Here is a 20,054-nt window from a genome sequence, read left to right as displayed (position 1 = left end):
GGTCTTGAAAATGAGCAACGCCTGGTTGTTCATTCAAAGCGGGGAAACCAAATCACTTGCAAAAGCCTTTTCTTATTACGTTCCCCTGTGGTGGAATGAACTGCCAGCCTCCACCCAGACCGCAGCATCCTTGACAAAAAAAAATAGCTCAAAACATACCTGTTCCACATTTATTTGACTAAACAATAACTGTCTGACTAAAATGTCTTAAAAGATAATCTTGTTGTTCATTCTCTCTTTTGCTTTCTCCAGCTTCAATCCTCCTAGCAGCAAATAAAAAATTAACTAAAATTACATTTTGTGGAACACAAAAGAAGATACTTTGAGAAATTTCACAGTGGTTATGTGTCCATAGAATGAAAGTCAATGAGGTACAGGGTTGAGGTACTTTCCACACTCCTGTTTTTCACACCCATCTCCTGCCAACCTCCCGTTATGTTATTTCTCCCGTGAAACTCCCAGACTGACGGGAACCGGAAAGCGTCACAGGCTTGCTCTCACAGGCAGGTGCCCTTTGGTAGGCGAAATAGAACGCTAGCTAAAGTGGAGTTGAGAGGCACATCCTCGTGAACAATGTTCTCTAATTCACTACTAAAGGTCTGAATATTCCACCCCCCCCCCCCAAAGTGGGTCTCATACCACTACCACAGCCCCCCCCACTTGTGCAAACTTTGTGTGCAAACACTGTGACTACACATGCCCTACTGCATCACTTTGTCGCCAACACAGAAACGACTGGTGTGTTCTGAGCTGCACCTGCGTACCAACAGTGAGCTGATGTGAAATAGAGTAAGAGAGTAACAGAGGTATCAGGTGTGACTGCAAACCTACAGACTCAAAAAAAGACCTGCCGGAGACACATGCGGTAATGTATCACTAAAACAGATCAGCATCACACATTCAGAGCAAGTGGAGATAATGTAAGTGTGGCTGACCTCTCCTTGTTGAACTTGAGTGAGTGTAGCACTGCTGGTCTCTTCTGTCGCAGGTTCCACATGTGGATACTATCATCGGCCAAAGCACTCACCAGTGCCCCCTATAATAGAAAGAGAGAATTAGAGTACATCTATTGTATGGACGCAAAATCAGTCAATAGAACTGCCATTGTTCGGGTACAAACATTCTGCAAAATATTTTCTTTTATGTTTCGCAGAAGAAAGAAAGACCTACAGGTTTGAAATGAGAGTAAATGATGGCAACATTAACAGTTTTGGGTGGACTATGCCTTTTAATCCCACTCGACAACACCACTTTCAGTCACTTCCAAATCTGAATGTACTTGAAATGACATTGACTATAAAGTGAAGTGAGTCGGTTTCCAGCGAGCACTCAAGTTAAATTACAGGTGCACCTCTGAGCCTGAATCCATCATTAGATTTTTTCTGGAGCATTTGAGAACTAATGGTCCGAAAAGGTGACTATAAATAATAGGTGAACAACAGTTTGCAGTAACAAATAAAGCTACAAGAAATATACTGCTTTCTATAATTGTGTAGCTATTTGTGAAATGTTTAAATACTTGCAACGCAATTTGGTTTTAATTAGTAATATGTTAATATAAACATACATATTAATGGTTGCTTCTTTATTTCGAAAGTGTTATACAAGCTGTTTTAACAATGCAACAATATAAACGCTAAATGGACTTCTACTCAAAGAGACCAGACACTGCCTGCTGATTTAAGAAGTCCTCCACACGCCACTAAGTTACACACACACACACACTTTAATCCAACAGAAAAAAAACAATTTATTCTGTAACATTTCTGGAGGCTTGGAAGATTCTAGCTACAGTGGTGGGTGGTGAATATACTGTATGTGTGAGAGAGACAGGACAGAGTGGAAAAATACATCGAAAGAGAGACAGTGTGGGTGGGACAGACTGAAGGAAGGAGGAGAGATGCTAGCGCAGAATATCTCCTTTCCATCTAGACACTGGCATATTCAGACCAAACACACACAGCCTGGCTGTAAAAGGCTGAATATAAAACAGTCTGTGCTTCTCCCAGGTGTGTGTCTGCACGTACAGGTTTTGCTTGGTCTGCTCATCGAAAAACATACAAATACACGTTTCTATCTGTAGCTCTGTCCTAAAGTAATTCAGACTCATTAACACTTTACATTTTCATTTATAAATGTATTTTTATTATATTTATACATTTATAAAATATTTGTAAAAATATATTCATTTATCAATTTTATTTAAAAACATAACAAATATGAAGTTTATATAGAAGGCATTATTACAAAGACACTCAAATATACGATCAAATATAACATTTTATTTAAAAATATACAAAATATGAATATACAGTAGGTGTTATTACACTAAGGTATATAAGTACAACAAACTATTCAGGAAATCACTGTACGGATTATCTATAAATTCATATTACAGGGTTCGTGACATCATTTAAAAGACATTGAATACTGAAATTACAGGACTTCCAAAGACTTTTCAATCTTGTTTTATTTTCAAGGACTACAAATAGAGATCTCATCTACCACAGAAATTCTGCATTAATGATTCAATTCCAAAAAGGTATAGGTATATAATTATTTGGTAATTTAGTTTATATTGCCTTGAAAAAATTAAGCACTTTTCAAGCGCCTCTTCATAAGTATGGTTTTCTGTGCTTTCAAGTACTTCAAGCACCAAATCCTGATTATTAAAAGGTATAAATTCATACTAAGTGATTATTAAAGAAATGTTCTATATGCATTCAGGAACGGTGCTCAAATAAATCTCACCTTTTCGGAGTTCAGTCATGCAACATGTCAATCTTAAACTCAACTAACAGCTCATGGTGCAATAACGCTGAAGTCTTGAGTTCAATTCCCCAGCATACAAACATACTTTTACATAATTTTCCTGTGAACAGTAAACTAATGGTTTTGACACTAAGGAATACTATCTACAAGCCAGCTTATTGTAAGAGATTCCCACGGTCTCAGCTGCTGGCAACACTCTAGGGGATGAAATGCTAATATCTGGTTCTACTGTAGGGTCCCTCCTGGGCCACTCTGCAGGACAAGAGTGTATATGGCAGCAAAGGCTCGGAGCTGAGGGATCATCTAAGCCTCTTGAGGCTTCATCCTGGATTATTTAAACAGCCTCTTGGAGCTCTGGTGGAAAAGGCTCTCAGCATGGGGCTGAGCAGGATACCAGGGAAAAACAAAGAAACGCTCACCTCGTTTTCCGGATGAGAGAAAAAAAGAGAAACGCTCACCTCATTTATGAGAAACTGTAGGTGGATGACGGCTGCTCCGCTCTCATGCTGACAGTAACACTCCACACCGGGCCGGCCGAATCTGAAAGTGTTTTGAGTCAAGGAGAGAACTGCAGATCAAGTCTGACTGAAAATATGATATTACATTTTATTAATATATATATATATATTAAATATTAAATATCAAGGCTCTCAGAAATGATCCATTCTGGTTGGGGAGTCACACAATTCTGAGGTTAGTTCTGAGTCCAACCTACGTCTACATCTACGTCTATAATGTAAAGTAATGTATTTTTAAATATTTAAACATAAAACGCATGCCATGCCAGTCATTCTTCATCATCTGTGGAAAACATAAATTAATTCCCCCTGCTAATCCCTTTGGCCCAAAAATCTACAACAAAAAAATCTGTCAGTCCCTGTCAAAAAAGCTAATAAAATAAAACAGCCTATGTATCACTTTACATGCATGTCATTTTACTGTGTCAAACTTCATGTTCTCCCTTTACAAAGACTGTATACTCTTTAACACTTGTAATCGTTCCTTATTAACAAGGAATTTAACACACAAAGTGACAAATCGTTCTCCTGATTTTAAAAAGCTCACTATGAGAGGGGCCAATTACAGTCCTTTGTACGAAAAAAGCAATCATTAACACCGTAATTATAGAACCCTACACCAGAAAAAAAAAACGCATCTACACCACATACAGCCAACATTAAGACATCACCCTTAAAGGGACAGTTCACCCAAAAATGAAAATTCTGTCATTATTTACTTGTCATTTCAAACTTGTATGAGTTTCTTTCTTCCGCAGATCATAAAATAAGATATTTTGAAGAATTTCTAAATATATTATTGTAAGCTTTAATTTCAGCCTTAAATTTCACAAAACCATAGTCGGGTAAAAACACAATAAAGAAAAAACTTCTGTTTAGTGCTTGCCTCTAAATCCTTGTCTGTGAAATGTCTTAGCGTGCTTATGGATGAACTACATTATGTCAGCTTGGCAGGCAGGGTGTGTGTGTTCTGTAGAGATATAATTTGATGATAACCTCTACTGGGAACCTGGAAGCTGCACGCATTCATTCTCCAGAGCAAGGGAAGAGAGACAGAAAGGTGGGGGTGCAAAATCCAAGTGCGTTTACATTAAGAAACAATTAAAACAGATGAAACGACTGATCGCTGGATATTGGAAGTGTATGAGACAAGGACAGACAGGAGTCCTCAAGTATGCATGAAGATCTATGCAATGGAGTCTTACACTGGGGAGGATTAAAACACAGACACAGCCTGCTTCAGGTTTGAAAGCAGGTATATAGACAGACACAGTGGGCCTCATTTATCAATCTAACGTAGAAATGAGCGCAGATCCATAGGCACGATCATCATACGACAGGGTTCACGTCTGATTCATCAAACATTCGTATGCCGCCGATCTCATCGTAGGAATGATCGTACCTTGATAAATGCAGCGGGTGAAATCGATGGTAATTTAGGGTGTAGATGCCTCGCCCCTATATTTTGCGACATGGAGAATATGTAAACTTTAACCTTGAAAAGCAAAATCAGAAGAAGTGAAAAACTGTTTGTAAAGGGATCACTGCAACAGCTAAACAAACTCCAGCTGAGGTTTGTATTATTTACTGGATATTTATATTTTGTAAAAATGTCTGCAAATAATGAATTATTATTGTTTCACTATTATTTTTACACAAAGTATTGTTGGTGCTATAAATGACTTTGGTTTAATAATGCATTTAAATCTAAACAAAATGAATCAGACTTCAGTCTTAAAGCACTTTGTTTGAGATACATGAATGTGTTAATTTATGGCCTACTGATCTTTTTTGTTTTTGCAGCGCAATAAAATGTGTATTGAATGTGTAAATACTTTTCAATTAGGTCAAGAGAAAATGGTCTGTGGTGGAGGAGACGGATGCTTGTTTCTAAACGGGATCTAATCCTGCTAATCTTGCATTTCAGGTTGCTTAAATCAAGCACACGCAGTTTTATGTTTGCTTATGCATCATACATTTTTTCTCTCTTTCAGATCTGTCAGATGCAAGAACCAGTGGTCTTCTGCCCCCACAAAGCCAGACAATCTCGAAGGCTCCAGTGCGCGTCTTCCACTCCCAAGCGAATATCGCACAAATAAAAAAACATTGAATCGTGCGTTTTGGCTGTTTTCATTAGAATGCATATTTGTCAAACAAAGAAGCTATCATCTTGCATCTTGAAAACAACAACTATCCCATTGCTTATAAATATAATGATTAGCCCTATTGTAGTTTTTCAAAAGGTTTTACTTTTAATTGTGCTTTTTAAGTATCGTAAATTATCTTAGTAGCCTAAAATTTCATGAATGTTTTGTACATAACAACTTGCATACACGAGCTGAGAACTGTCATGATACTTGATTGTAGCAACTTCTCACGTCCCATTTGATAAATGCAAACCCAGTTTACGCTCCTACGCTTGTTTCATAAATGAGACACTGTGTTTGTATAGCTTACAGTGGAATAAAGTGTGAGAAATAGAGACACAATGCAGATATTTGCTTATTTTCCATTCATGAACTGGGATTTGACATGAACTAAAAAACCGAAACTGCAATTTCCCCTTAACTAAAGCAAGGATAATTTATTTAACATAGCTTGGCATTTCAACCATGAATTTTTTATATTTAATGTTGCTGGAAATACCTTATATGTACAGTAGTGTGCATGATAACATTTCATAGTCAAGTAAATGTATTATTTAGGTAGTATTTCATGACAGAGTAGGGCTGTACAATTTGGCCTCAAATAAAAATCTCTATTAATTGAACATTTTCTCTCGATTACAATTATTAAACGATTATTATTGTAGTTCACTGACATGGTTTGTACGGTAAATATTTTTATTCTAATTAAAGAAATATAGAAATTCTTCTAATTTCTTATCTCATCTGTAATCACTAAACGGGAGCAAAATTGTGAAGAATATTTCTCAACTGTACCTGTATTTCATAAACATGGAATATTTCATGTCAATCTGAATCGGCTAATTTAAAGTAGACATGTTAAGTTTTCATTAGACCTACGATTCATGTTTGTGTAATAAGTATTTGCAGAGTTTTGGATCAGTTTAGTGACGCGTTGCAGAAGTATGGGAGCGGAGTAGAGAGACTTAGACGGCTGACAATGCGTCCTTTTAATTTTCTTGATTTTACTAAATCCAAACGTTTTGTTGTTATAGTGAGTTTACGCACAAAAAATTTGACCACTTACAGTTTCAATACTGTCTTGCATATATGTGTACGCCCCAAAACAATACAGTATTTTAAGTCTCTTTTGCTCTGATAAGAAAAAAGTGAGGTAGCGGCAGCCATCGACATGGATGTTAAAGGGAAAGTAATCGAAGTAACGGCAAAATTATGACGATTAGAGGTCCTGAATGTCAGTTTTGGTAACTTTTCGATTAATCGCCCAGCCCTTTGACATAGCATTAAAAAGTAGTGCTGTTTCTTTGACTTCATGCCATCCCTGATATATCTTCCTTTCTTTAGTCGTACATGATGGGAAAACACTCTGAAATGTCTTTGGTTCTTGCGTGTTTCATAGAAAATGTTGACGTTATCGCCGTGTTGCCATATCTTATCTGTATATTACCATGGTCAGAGGTGGGTAGTAACGCGCTACATTTACTCTGTTACATTTACTTGAGTAACATTTTGTAAAATACGTGCTTTTAAAGTAAAATTAACAGTGGGTACTTTTACACTTGTCTATATTTTAATAGAAAATCTGTACTTTTACGTTCCTTCACTTTAAAATTGACATTATAAAATGTGTTGTCGGCTCTTTTTACGCGATTGATTCTTTTGGGTTGATTCCTCTGAAAGCAGTAATTGAACAATGGGCAAAACCGCTTGAATAGGTTCACATTGAGTTCAAATATTTGTTCAGTTCGCAGGACGATCTGAATCATCTGAAGCGGCGGATAACTCCTCGTAGCGCCAAATTTAAGATCACACAAAACACAAAGAGCTAATATAAAGTGGATATTAATCATTAAATGCCCGCCATACGCGCACCCTCGTGACCTGTTCGGCAGACACTGCAAAATGTGCGCGACCTCTTAGACACAGAGACGTGGGCTTGCAGAAATATACGCTTGAAGAACAGAAGGAAGAAAACCTGTTGATGGGTGTGGTTCACGGTTTACTGTGTTACGAGTAAGAGCTTTTCACAACACACACATGTGTGACACATGAGAAAACATGAGTCTGAAATCAGTTTGTATTTCATATAAGAGAGGACTGCAGATGTTCACCTTAGGAAATGCTTTGAGTTAAGTTAAATGCATTGTAAACGCAAAACCTTGCAGGTTCACTTTAGTTTGACATGGTCTATTGTTCTAAATAAGTTATGTAGGCTACATTGACATTGGGACTAGATGTAGATCTAGACTGCTTGTCTCTTCTGTGTTTGTCTATTCTTTAATCTCTGTGTGTATATTGCAATGATATCTGCTTATGATAATAACAATAACTCAAAATATTGATCGAAATATAATATTGGCGTTAATATACATTTTATGAATAGTAAGCCTACATAAACAGATACAACCTAAGAAAACTGGCTACTTGAGTAGGTTTTTCATTGCATACTACTACTCGAGTAGGTCTTAAAATAGTGACTTTTACTTGAGTAACAATTTCTCTAGTTACTTGTACTTTTACTTGAGTAAAGAATTTGGCTACTCTACCCACCTCTGACCATGGTAATGAACTCAAAACATTAAACCTTTCCTCTCATAAACGTTATCTACGAGACGGCGGTTATTTTACGTTTTAATACAAAATGATGAATCTGTGTTTAACTGAAGAAAGAAATGCGTATGCATCAAGGATGGTAAGAGTTAGTAAATTATAGAAAACTTTCATTATTTGGGTGATCTATTCCTGTAATTTCAAGTCGAATTAAAGGACCGGTTGGTGAAATTTAGCGGCATTTAGCAGCGAGGTACCTCATTGCAGCTAATGGCTCACTCCAGCCCTACCTTTTCAAAGCACTACAGTAGCTGACATAGAACTAAGATGTTGTTTAGGGCAACTTCATTATGTAAGGTCTTTCAGCACCTCTGAAGACATAGTTAAGTGTATGAATTCGTCTTTCTGTCAATCGATCCCCCCAAAAGTCTACATTTACATTTATGCACAGCATCTATGCATCAAACTACTGGCTAAACAAACACACTGTGCCTTGAGAAATTACACTATTTCGGCTGCATTCTAAAGTTGTAGCACTGTACTAAAGTGCGTCATTTGTCACCAAGAGGAAGCCCGTGTAGTCATGCAGCGACCGATCTCATCCATCCATCACAGAAGCTCTGAAGTGACAGGGATGGAAGATACCAGAGGATATTGTGTGTGCCGATAAAGACACGCCTTGAATCTCATTCATCCTCCGACCACCTGTAGCCACCTGCTTTAGACACCAGTGTTCCATCATGTAATGAGGAAATAGGACACAGAGGAGTTGGCTGATATGGTGAGGTCAGGGGCAAATGGTGTGGGGTGAGAAAGGCAGGAAGAACACCCCGGTAGGAAATACTGGCACGAAATAATGTTTACAGGAACGATGTAAATGAATCAAATTAAATTATAAATCATTGTTTTATGAAACAATAAAAAAATATGAAGACTCATATACAGTGCTTGTTTCATAACTGATTTTTGTTGATATAAAAAAAAGACTTAGTAGCATCACTATTCTGCGTGTGCTTGTTTGCAATCTCAACCCCAATTCATCAACCCCAGCCTGTATCACAGACATCAGGCTGTCGTAAGAAGGGAGCTTAAGAAGGGATGAAAGAAGAGAATGAGCCTAGGGGACCCATGGTGACGTTTATTCTGTTATGACGTCAAGAATGTTCAGCCATACTTCACCCTAACCTAAAATAAACAACTCACAAACACAAAAACGCGTCCACAAAATTCCAGCGATGCAAGCAACTTTTCCTACCAGTATAAAATCCTCTTTCAAATGCTCCTGGGAATGATTAATTTGTCTAATATGCTTTCCAAATAAATAAACCCCAGGGACCCGTTTGATTTATTGGGAACCCAAACAATTAAAGTTGCAAGCGCTGTGGCTGTCGTTGCCTTCACCTTGAGCACGCTTGGATGCACAGCCGCTCTGAAACAAGCCCCTCCAAAGATACTCTTGACATGCGGTGGGCTCTATTAAAACACGCAACCGGGGATGATTAATTTGAATACACTTATTCATGTTTTGCTGCTTTTCCAGAGCTGCCCTGTCTTAAAAATTTGCATACGTGGACAGGATTTTTATTTCGCAGTCTTGGCTTTCGTCCATGTGATATCTCATGCGGCTCATACAGTATGTAACACTGCATTTGTTGAATTAAATATGATGGCTTGAGCATTACAGCCCTGCTTTAACATGACATTTGCAGGCAAAACTGTGGCTAAAAACCGACCAGGAGTATTAAACATTGTCAATCAAATTGCTTTTGTATCCCCTGTGTGCATTAACACTTTGTAACCATTGCATGCACGTATGAATACATATTTAGTAGATAAATGTGACAAAATGTGTTTGGTTCCATACAATGCAAGTCAATTTGGGCCAGTGTGGTTTGGCTACCAACGTACCAAATTTTCTTAGAAGAAAGAAAATCATACAGGTTTGGAATGACATAAGGGTGAATAAATGATTAAATAATATTCACTTTTGAGTGAACTATCCCTTTAAGGATGATATAAAGACAGACAGACTGTATCGATGCCTTACTTTTGTTCTTGCTCGTGGTCCGAATAGACAGATCTAAAGAGTGTTAACTAATGCATACTGGAGGACAAACAAAACAGAAAGTGCTTCGTGCATCAATAAACCCTCTTTCGCTGTAGGTGGGTGTGATGGACCAGAGACTATTAATGACCCTGTTCTTCAGGCTAAATTTAGACCCACTGTTCATCACTCACAGATGATGATGTAAACCCTATCCTTTAAACCACAAAAAGACAAGAGTCAAGAAGATAGTCGAGGTTGCAAGAGAAGAATGAAAGATCTAATATATTTTCTTGTAGCCAGAAGCTACAGAAGAAAATGTCTAAATTCAATGTCGAAGCAATAAACTTTGAGGGGAAAAAATCCTCAAGGGCTTTACTACATTTTAACCTTTTTGCATTGTAGGTTACTATGCTTCTCAACAACAGCTACAGAATATTTCTATCCAAATGAGCTACAAACACAATGTGTGTTTCAGAAAGCTTCCAGGTTGTCCATCTATAGGATTGAACTCTTCAAAGCTGAAAAAGTTGCACACCAGCACGCAGCGATTCCTCTCATTTATAAGAGCCTGTAAAATACCTTCAGACTGTATTATGCATATGAAATGTACTTTGTGTTTAAGATGAATAGAAGAAGACAGAATCGATGGCAGAGAGAGACACAATCACTGTGTGTTGGGAATAAAACTGGATATTGCTACCCGTTGGGAGCAAAGAAAGAAACTCTACACTCCAAATCAATCAACGTTTAAACGTTCGCCATATGATGTTGTGTCTGATACTGCGAGAGGAGGCTCAGATTTGCAGCAGTCCTTATGAGTGTTTAATAAATGTTTGGAATGAAGGTGTCATATTAAAACGCACAGCACTGTGGGGAAAATTAGAAGGGTGAATGCAATACATGCGTTCACGGTTTCCCAGAACATGAAGAAATCAAACATATAGAAGCATAAAGTCTTTAACAAAGGGGATTACGCAAGAAGAGACACAAATGAGAAAAGAATAAATCGAAAAGCATTTCCTATTTAATAAATAATGCATAAAACTAACTGGGAGTGGGCACATGCATTTACCTTTGTTAATATTTTAAACACTCCAAACGTCAGAGTGCAGGTTATATAAATTTAAGTAAACAGAGATTATGACTGAAAATCTGCAACTTGGAGTCAACAATTATTTTATTTTATTTAATAAGGGAAAATGCACTTTAATAACACATACAATATGTCAAATGCACCAGATTTAGCCAACACTGGCGAATTTTCACCCGTAGTCCCTTTTTTGGCAGGTTGATGTTAAAGACAGTGAGAAAATATAAACAAAATATTAATACACCAAATTAAGAACAATACGTTTTCTTTTGTTTTCGGTTAAAAAAAAGTGACTCGATAAAATATTAACTGATTGGTTTCATTGGATGGGGAGCATTTAAAGCTAGTTTCATTTGTACATTTGAGGGTGTTATGACACAAAAGATCTGACGAAAATGATGCATACTTAATAGACTGCTGTGTGAAAGCCTTTTATATATAAAGATGATGCAAATTGTGTGAAACGACACATAGTGCAGTACTGTACCATATCACCAGCAACATCAGTAAGAAAGACTTTTCAATGAGTAATGGCGATTCATCACATTCAGAATAAAAGTTTATAAAACAGTTTATATTTTATATAAAAATATATGTCTGTAAACAGTGCATATTTATTTTGTATTTATAAGCACATACACATACACGAATACGCATTTACCTATATTAAGGAAATATTTGCATGTATATATTTTAATTATAAGTTATATAAATTTTGTATGTCTTATAGTTTTCTTAAATATATACATGTGTGTATGTGTATATTAATACCAAATTTACATGCACAGTACACAGTCATACAGTATATTATGTTAACAAAAACCTTTATTCTGGATGCGATTAATCGTTTAACTGCCCTAACTGTAAGCATTGTGCGTTTTATGGTGTGAGATCACACAACCGGTATGTAGAAAGATGACAAAGGACATTCGCCTATTAGAGCGATGACTCCACAGAGCTATGCATTAAACCAAATAAAATATTCCTTTAAGGGTCATAATATCCAGTCACAATACATGTTTGAATGAAAGGAACCGGAAATAATGGACGAATGACGTTAGCTTGTTTTTAAATTCTTCACATTTTGTATTCCTAGCACACAAAGACACATTTTCTATTGGCAAGACGTCCAATTGTGACATCAACAGGGTTATGGTGCAATGCACTTACATTGACGATAACTAATATTTCACTTTTAATTTAACAAATGGAAGGTCAACCCCCATTGAGAGACTTTACAATATGTCTCTTCCCCTGTGATTCCTTCTAACGCTACAGCAAAATCTTCTCGCTCACTGTCTTATCTGTCCAAGGACACCGTACAACACACACACAGCCAAGAATTCCAACACTGGAGCAATTCCCAGAGCACACTGCTGATAAGCCAAACATTAAAAGACTGAAAGGGAGGGAGGGGAAGAGAAGGTGAAGAAGGGAGACAAATGGAGAGATGGCAGAGACAGATAGTGATGGAGGGAAAGATGAAGGGAGGAGAAAATGAGAAAGAAAAAGAAAATGTCCTTAGGTTTTGCGAAGAACGCATTTTGATCTTGTTGCGGAGGATTCTGGAATCTTGAATTTCTTTGTTTGGAAAGTTTGACTCTGAAATTGAGCATTTTGAAATACGAAATCAGGTCCAATATACAGTAAATGCATCTAGAGACTAGAGATGATTAAAATACACGCAATCCTTTACATGTCAATTTGTGATAATATCTTGTGAATCATCTAAGCATTTTCTGTTGGTTATGTATTGCTGTGGGCATCAGTCCACGTATGACACGGTTTCCTAAGCACGGAATGAGAAACCAATAAAGCTTTCTCTTCCACATCAATCAGAGCTTCTGTCATCTTATATTCACTGGAAACCTCATGTATACCTATTATGACACAGAGACATCGATTGTGAGACAAAAAACACTGAATATGCCAAAGTTGTCAATGTTCCAACTGCATGTGTCAACTTTCACTTTAAGTGCATCGCGTCGTTCCAAATTAGGACACTGTGTGAGGAAAAAGTATTGTCGTCAGGCGTATTATGTTCCCTTGATGATGACTAGAACAAGACAAGAAGAGAAGAGAAAAGCAGGACTGGCAGGAGACAGAAACCCAGACTGAGGATTCTACAAAATAATAAAAAGTATGAAATGAAAACTAAATTCTGTAATCCAGCACACAGTAAATGAAAACTAAATATGAAAAACAAATGAGCAATAATAAAGTAAGAAATAAGTTGTAATGTAAAATAATGAAAGAGGGACAGAGATCATGAAAAAATAATGAGAGAGAGAGCGATAACAAGAACATGTCCCTTTTGAGAGCTTACAAATTGTTGCTGACTCCTCTCAACAGGCCCAGGGGTGAATCATAAGGCAGAACAGTAGCGCATAGTGCACTGACCCATAATACCTCCATCCCTCTCACCGGGTTCTAGAGAATTCCGTCAAGGACAAAGCCTCAGTGTGAAGCCAGCAGCGCGGCTCTGCTCTTCCTATGAGTCAGCATGCTGCCTGGACAAGAAACATCCTTCAACACCAACGAAGAAATGCCGACTTGCTGCACTACCCATTATTTCCTCTTCTGTATTTTGACCGATTGTGCTTTTGTTCTTTCCATTGAGAATTTTTAAAGATGTTACTGAAAACCAAATAAGTTCAATTTCCCTTGGGAATAGCGCACAGGGGTAATTTTGAGTCCAGCATTTCTATTTCTGTTCAGCTTCCTACTAAAAAAGGCCATTTATTTTCTTAAGAGGAAACGAGAGAAGCAGCGGAAGGACAATATTGGGCCAATCCATCATACTCACAAATACTACAGCACCTTTATTTCATTTTTGTTTATATTAAATTACAATTCGACCACAAATGAGCATTCTGTTATCATTTACCAACGTTCAAAAGCCGTTCCGTTCAAAAGCTGTGCCGTTCAAAACGTGCGTTTTGTTCATCTTATGAAGTCATGTGATGCATTTGTGTGTAGGACACAAAATAGTGAAAGTCATTAGTTGTGACAGTTCACTCAAAAAGCATTATTTCTTAATTTACTCACATGTATGACAAAACACAACATAAGATAGTTTGGTAACTGAACAACATTGCCCTCCCATTGACTTCCAACAACATTAGGGTGAAAAAATTAAAATAATCTTTGTTCTTGGAGAAACTACGCCTTTAACTGATCTATTCCTTCCTTATAAAACAAGAACCAAATAAAAAACACCCGACAGTAATGCTGTTAAGAATCTGTAAATAATCTGCCTTTTACTGGTTAAACTGCATAACTCACAAAATCTCTTATTCGCAACATTTACAACCCCCCTCCAGCTGTGAATCTTTCATCTGCACCCCAACAACCATCAACATAAACTTGAGAGCGAGAACAAAATCACTTGTTTGCTCATAGAAAAGAAGTTCGGCACAGCTGAAGGGTGCATGAATCTCAAAAGTCTCCTCCGAGGTACAAAGACGACAGGGGTTAAGTGCCTTATTCAAGAACACGACCGTATCGCTTCCAGAAATGAGACACGTCCTGCTGGGAAGGTAATATTTTCATGGTGAATCAGTGAGATTTAAACACTGTGCCCTTTAAAAAACACGCACGAGGGCTCGACCGATGCCACCTGACGATATCCTCGCACGTCACATTTCAGCCAACGCGAATTACCGTGAGTGACGGCCTCCCGATCGCCTTGACCTTTAATGCACTCGTTTTACTGCCATATCGCATTAAACGGCGTGTCTGCATCAGAGCGTCCGTGGGGTGGAACATATGGACACCGCTGTGTATAATATCATTAGCGTCTCGGTCGGCTCACGCCTGCAGTTCTTCAACACCTCGAACGCATACCACGTGAAAACCTAATGGAGATGGATGAGGATGAGACAATGAGGAGTAACATAACTCTTATAGCTTATATACATAACGTATAGACAGGCAGGTAGATAGTCAGCAGATTATAAACACACTGTGTGTTTGGATTCGGGGACCCAACTTGGCATCAATGAAAACCTTCCATTGCTGTTCCAGAAACCCAGTTCTACACGAATGTGTGCATTATGCAAATGCTGCTGTTGTGTGTGGTGTCACACGAGTCCAAAGCCAAAGCTTGAAGATAGGAGCACAACCCCCCACCAACCTCCTCTGCCTCTAATCTCCTTTCTCTCTCATGACACATCTGCTTTCTTAAACACATGTAGTGTGTCCCTTGTCATGCGCTGACCTTCATCCTCAATGCTCATCCTCCAAGGGTATCCACTATATGACTCTGTAGCATCCGAGACACGCACACACTTATTCTCCGGCGCAATGTACCCGCTGGCTCTAAAAGCACGGCCACACCCCTTCAGCGCTCTGACGCTCCTCCTGCTATTGTCTATAAACCTCAGCGTGACAGTTTGATTGGCGATACGAAACACAGCTGTTTATTAAGCCCCCAGGACAGATAGCGAGCAGCGAACAGAGGAAATATGGAACCTTTTAGATGATAACGACATGAATCTACCGCTGATCTGAATATCACATCCAATAAACAGCGGCTCGGTTGTTTACGGTGGATGAGCTAGAGTGGGACACATTAAAACAGCGACTGGGATCCAAATTTTAATTCGAACCAGGACATTAAGTTTTAGGATTTTGAGAAATATAAAATGACAAAAACACTATTATGTAAAATGAGCGAGTTCTTGGGATTCTACGCTTTTCAAGGTCGCTAACCAAATAAACAAATTTGTGATGCTGACTATAGTAAGCATAGAAAGGTCAGACTTCTTTGCTGTCATTTTAGCTGGCGATGAAGATCAGTATAGCAGCATGGTGACAAGAATCATATTGTGTTTACAAAGTTGCATAAACGCATTAATAGACACAACAATGGACACTTATTTGAAGAATCGTAACACTTACACAATACAATGAAGCTGTATTTGTTTAAAATGTGTTCATGTTAAGCTAACATGTCAATGAAAAATACTACTACAGCATTTAATCTTAGTTCATGTACATTTCTGCATTACTTGCACATTTTTTAAATCAACAGTTGTACTTTTAAACATTATTTAATGCACAACTAACATGAATGACTGTATTAACATTAACTAACATAACAATGAATATGCTTAATACGGATTAATATTCCTACTTATGCTATGGCCTAAAAACACGCACTCTGAATCTACCGTAAAAGAGTACACAGGTACTGAGATCTACTAAACCGTAACCTAAGTGAACATTGATGCCCAGACAAAATCCTTAACAATCATTAACATGAGTTCATTATTGATGATCATTCATTATTTCTTATTTAGTGCTCACTATGTAGTTTAATTCATTGATTTAGTGAATCATGACTTATGTCATTTATTCAGCGTAGCATCACTAAACTCCTCCCTTTTGCAGTGGGAAATATCAGTCGGAAGGGTGTGCATGAATAGGCATATACCGGATACGGATATAGTAGATCCTTCAGGAAGACTACTTAAGGAATATTCATTTCAACATAGGGCTGAACGATTAATCGTATTTTAACCGATCACAAACGATTTATACTTCCCACAAACAATTGAGCAAAATCGTTCTGATATTAATGTTTAAAAAGCAAACACAAAACTCCCGATGTTTTAAACTGCCACTTTACAGGAAATACCTTTTTTTCACTCCATTTCTACTATTTTAATCCATTTTTGCTAAACCCACAGACAAACATGAAGGGTGACCAATGATTTATAAACAAAAGAACAAGAAATCAAAAATGGAGTGCAAGGATTCATTACGAAGGTAATAATAAAGGTTTTTACTATCGTTATTTCAATTTCAAGCAAAATATTTGTCATTATCTTTTTCCCATGATCGTGCAGGGCTGCATTATTTCATGTTACGATTTGCAACTAGGGAAACACAATATATTGAAATTGATAATCGCAAATGTGCTTTTAGAAGAATACTGCACATTACAATACTGAAATATCGCAACATTTTAAATGTTAAATGTATGTTAAATAAGATGTTTAACAAATACATTTCAGCAAACTGAATTGACAATTGTGGTTTTCCACCTTTTAAGCACACTCTCTTCATACATTTACGTAACTAAGGCACAGCTTACCTCCCAAACATGCTAAGATCAGTTTTACGGTGTTTGTGTTGTATTTCCTCGCAAAGCTTTCATACATACACACCTGCAGCATTAACTGCTCGATCCAGAGGGCACGAGGTTGAGATGAGCTTTTGTCCAAACATACACACTCAGCGTCTCATAGAATACAGTGTGTAACTTTGGGAAGCAAATTAAAAATGCATAGTTCTGCAGCGACCGGGTTATAAAGAAACAGGAAGACGACTGTACAGTATTCTATTGATACGTGTGTGCATGAGCACAAGCGTCTCTGATGAGAGATCCGAGCACACAAAGCAATTATATAAAAGCAACCAGGCATAACACCCATCCTTTGAAACCTCACTGCAACTGTTTAGAACACCCTAGCAACCGTATAGCAACACCTTGGCAACCACCTATAACGCTATCACTCCACGGTGGTAAATTGTGCACTTTTAATATTTTCTGAACACAATATCAAATTTAGTTTTCTTGATAAACAACTGTTTACTGCCTGGGCTGGGGCAAGTGTTTAAATGCGTCTATTTGTGTGGGTGTTTGTCCTGTCATAGAAGGCCGCTGTTCGGCAAACGTGGCCAAAGTACCGGCGTGTGGGAGGTTGCAGAAAAAGCAACACTTGGACCAGATACCCTGCCTGAACTGTGACACACACACACATACAGAAAATGCCACCCACATCTCACTTTCTTTCACAAGTGACACATTTCTGAATACCGAAATAACGGCCCTTCTGTTTTCAACTCTCTCTACCTCTCTCTCTCTCTCTCTTTATCTCTATACGAGCATTTGACATCACAGCCTGTTTGGCATTCCGAACCAAATGCGACATCAACGCAAACATCCCTATAGCCACGAACGTCCCACATCATACAGGTTCTGCATGTATGTATGTGCATGTCTGAGGGCGGGAGTTGTCAGCCGTGTGCCTCAATGAGCATTAACAAAACAATGACTCATCACCTTACACGTGCACCTCCCTCTTTGTCAATGTCTCTCTCTCCGGCTCTCCCAGAGTGTCTCTATAGGGTCTCTGTGTGATGACGGCAGTAAAGCAGTGCTGCCAGCATCGGTCAGAAATTAACATCACAGTCAGCTCCGTTTATAGCATCTATGTGTGTGTCATGTGGGGGAGGGGAGTTCTAGCATTGTGTTCGCAATAATGTGTTGTGTCCCTTATAGCAGCACAATACACCAAAAAACATTCTAGATGTGGCTTACTTCATAAAGCATGCTCTGCAATAACAGCGCAAACACAAATTCCCCGGGAACACACATGCTGATAAAAAATGTATAGCTTGAATGCATTATAATTCGTTTTGGATGAAAGCGTCTGCCAGATGCAGAAATGTAAAATGTAAATGTAGTTTGTTGCAATACATTTTCCTACGGTAAAGTACGAAATATCAAATAGAAAAACTGTATTCGTTTAAGGTAACACCTCAACTAATACCATTTTAAATGCAGTTTTATTCTAGCATATCTTTTTAAGTTTCAAAAAGGAAAACTTAAAGATTTCCTAAGCCACTAAAACGGTGATATCACGGACTCTCCTTCATAGATTTTTCTCAGTCTAACTATAACGCTAAGCTAAACACAACAAACAACAACCGAGAGGACGGAGTGAAAAGCAGATTAGACATCTGGAGCAGAACCATGAGCATATGAGCCACAAATCCCAAGAAGTTCAATATGATTGTTCAGGAGGTTTGATGACTCCCAGATCCCATTGAAACTAACTCCATTGGATGGCACAGTGATTTCCCTGAATACTGACACACATTGGAAGAATAAGGTCATGCACTTTGTGTGAGCTGTATTCTCTCTCTTCACGGGTTTAGACATCACTGCTGAACAAACTCCAGATCAAGTTGTTTTTCTTCCATTTCACACCGGAGCAAAAACAAAAGTCACACCTGGATTAACCGTTTATAGTAAACAGTTCTTCCTTTTGCCGAGTAAATGAATCAAAAGTAAAGAATAAAGAAATGCCAGAATGCTTACACAAAGAGTAGGACGAACAGCAGAGAAAAAGAGCTTGATAAAACAAGGATATTTCACGGTCAGTGAGCTCTTCTCAACCCACAGTAAAGCGAGAATTCAGAAAGAATGAAAAATAAAGAGGCGAATTGAGTCGAACCCCCACACAAACTCCCTGTCAAGGTCACACCTGCTACAGCACGCAGTACAGTATACGTTTGGCTGAAAGCCACTGTGGCCATGAAGTCCATTCAGGAGCTTTGATGCTAGCACTTAATGTTCAAAGGCCATCTCATGGGCGTGATGTGTATTGAACCCCACGACCGCTGAAATGTTACCAGGATCACAGGCCAGCTGCTAAACAAACAGCAGGCCAATTAGCCCTCATATTCTCCAAGGTGGGACTGTCCCTGCAACTGGCCAGCAGTAATCTGTCAAGGTAACACTACACGACACATTCCAAATGAAGCTGAACACTTGCATGCTAGCACATCTGATCACCTGAAGCTATGCAGATTTGGAGAAGGGAAAGTATACAAACTAAATATTATTTTCATGTTGGATTGGTTATGGTGTCATTTAAATGACAGCAATTTCCGTCAACACTGTATATTTTGGTCTTTCCAGACAGAACATCGCTCAACACGTTTGAGAGAGATTCATATAAACAGTGAATGACCAAATGTCTGCAACGTTTGTCAAAAATAATTTCATATTTTAACTTATTTCGAATCAACAAAAAATATGATAATGTCACTTTAAAATCAGTAAAAATCGAACAAATATAAATAAAGTTCAGTTATTGAGCAAGTATATGAACACTCACTGTCATAATTTGAGC

General features: G+C 38.0%; 1 protein-coding gene across 1 annotated transcript in view; it reads right to left on the bottom strand.

Moving 5' to 3' along the window:
• The window catches only part of stxbp5a (syntaxin binding protein 5a (tomosyn)), a 74,678-nt gene that overhangs the window by 44,746 nt on the left and 9,878 nt on the right, over window positions 1–20,054 (bottom strand). Inside the window, exons 3-4 of the mRNA XM_079474062.1 lie at window positions 3,231–3,312; window positions 936–1,036 (exon numbers count right to left, since the gene is read on the bottom strand). Of these exons, the coding sequence (XP_079330188.1) occupies window positions 936–1,036; window positions 3,231–3,312 (183 nt within the window). The remainder of the gene's footprint in view (window positions 1–935; window positions 1,037–3,230; window positions 3,313–20,054) is intronic.

This window comes from Barbatula barbatula (genome assembly GCF_947034865.1).
Source record: "Barbatula barbatula genome assembly, chromosome: 15".
NCBI classification, from domain to species: Eukaryota; Metazoa; Chordata; class Actinopteri; order Cypriniformes; family Nemacheilidae; genus Barbatula; species Barbatula barbatula.
Note: the sequence above shows the minus strand (reverse complement) of the source record. Positions and strands in the feature narration are given on the sequence as shown.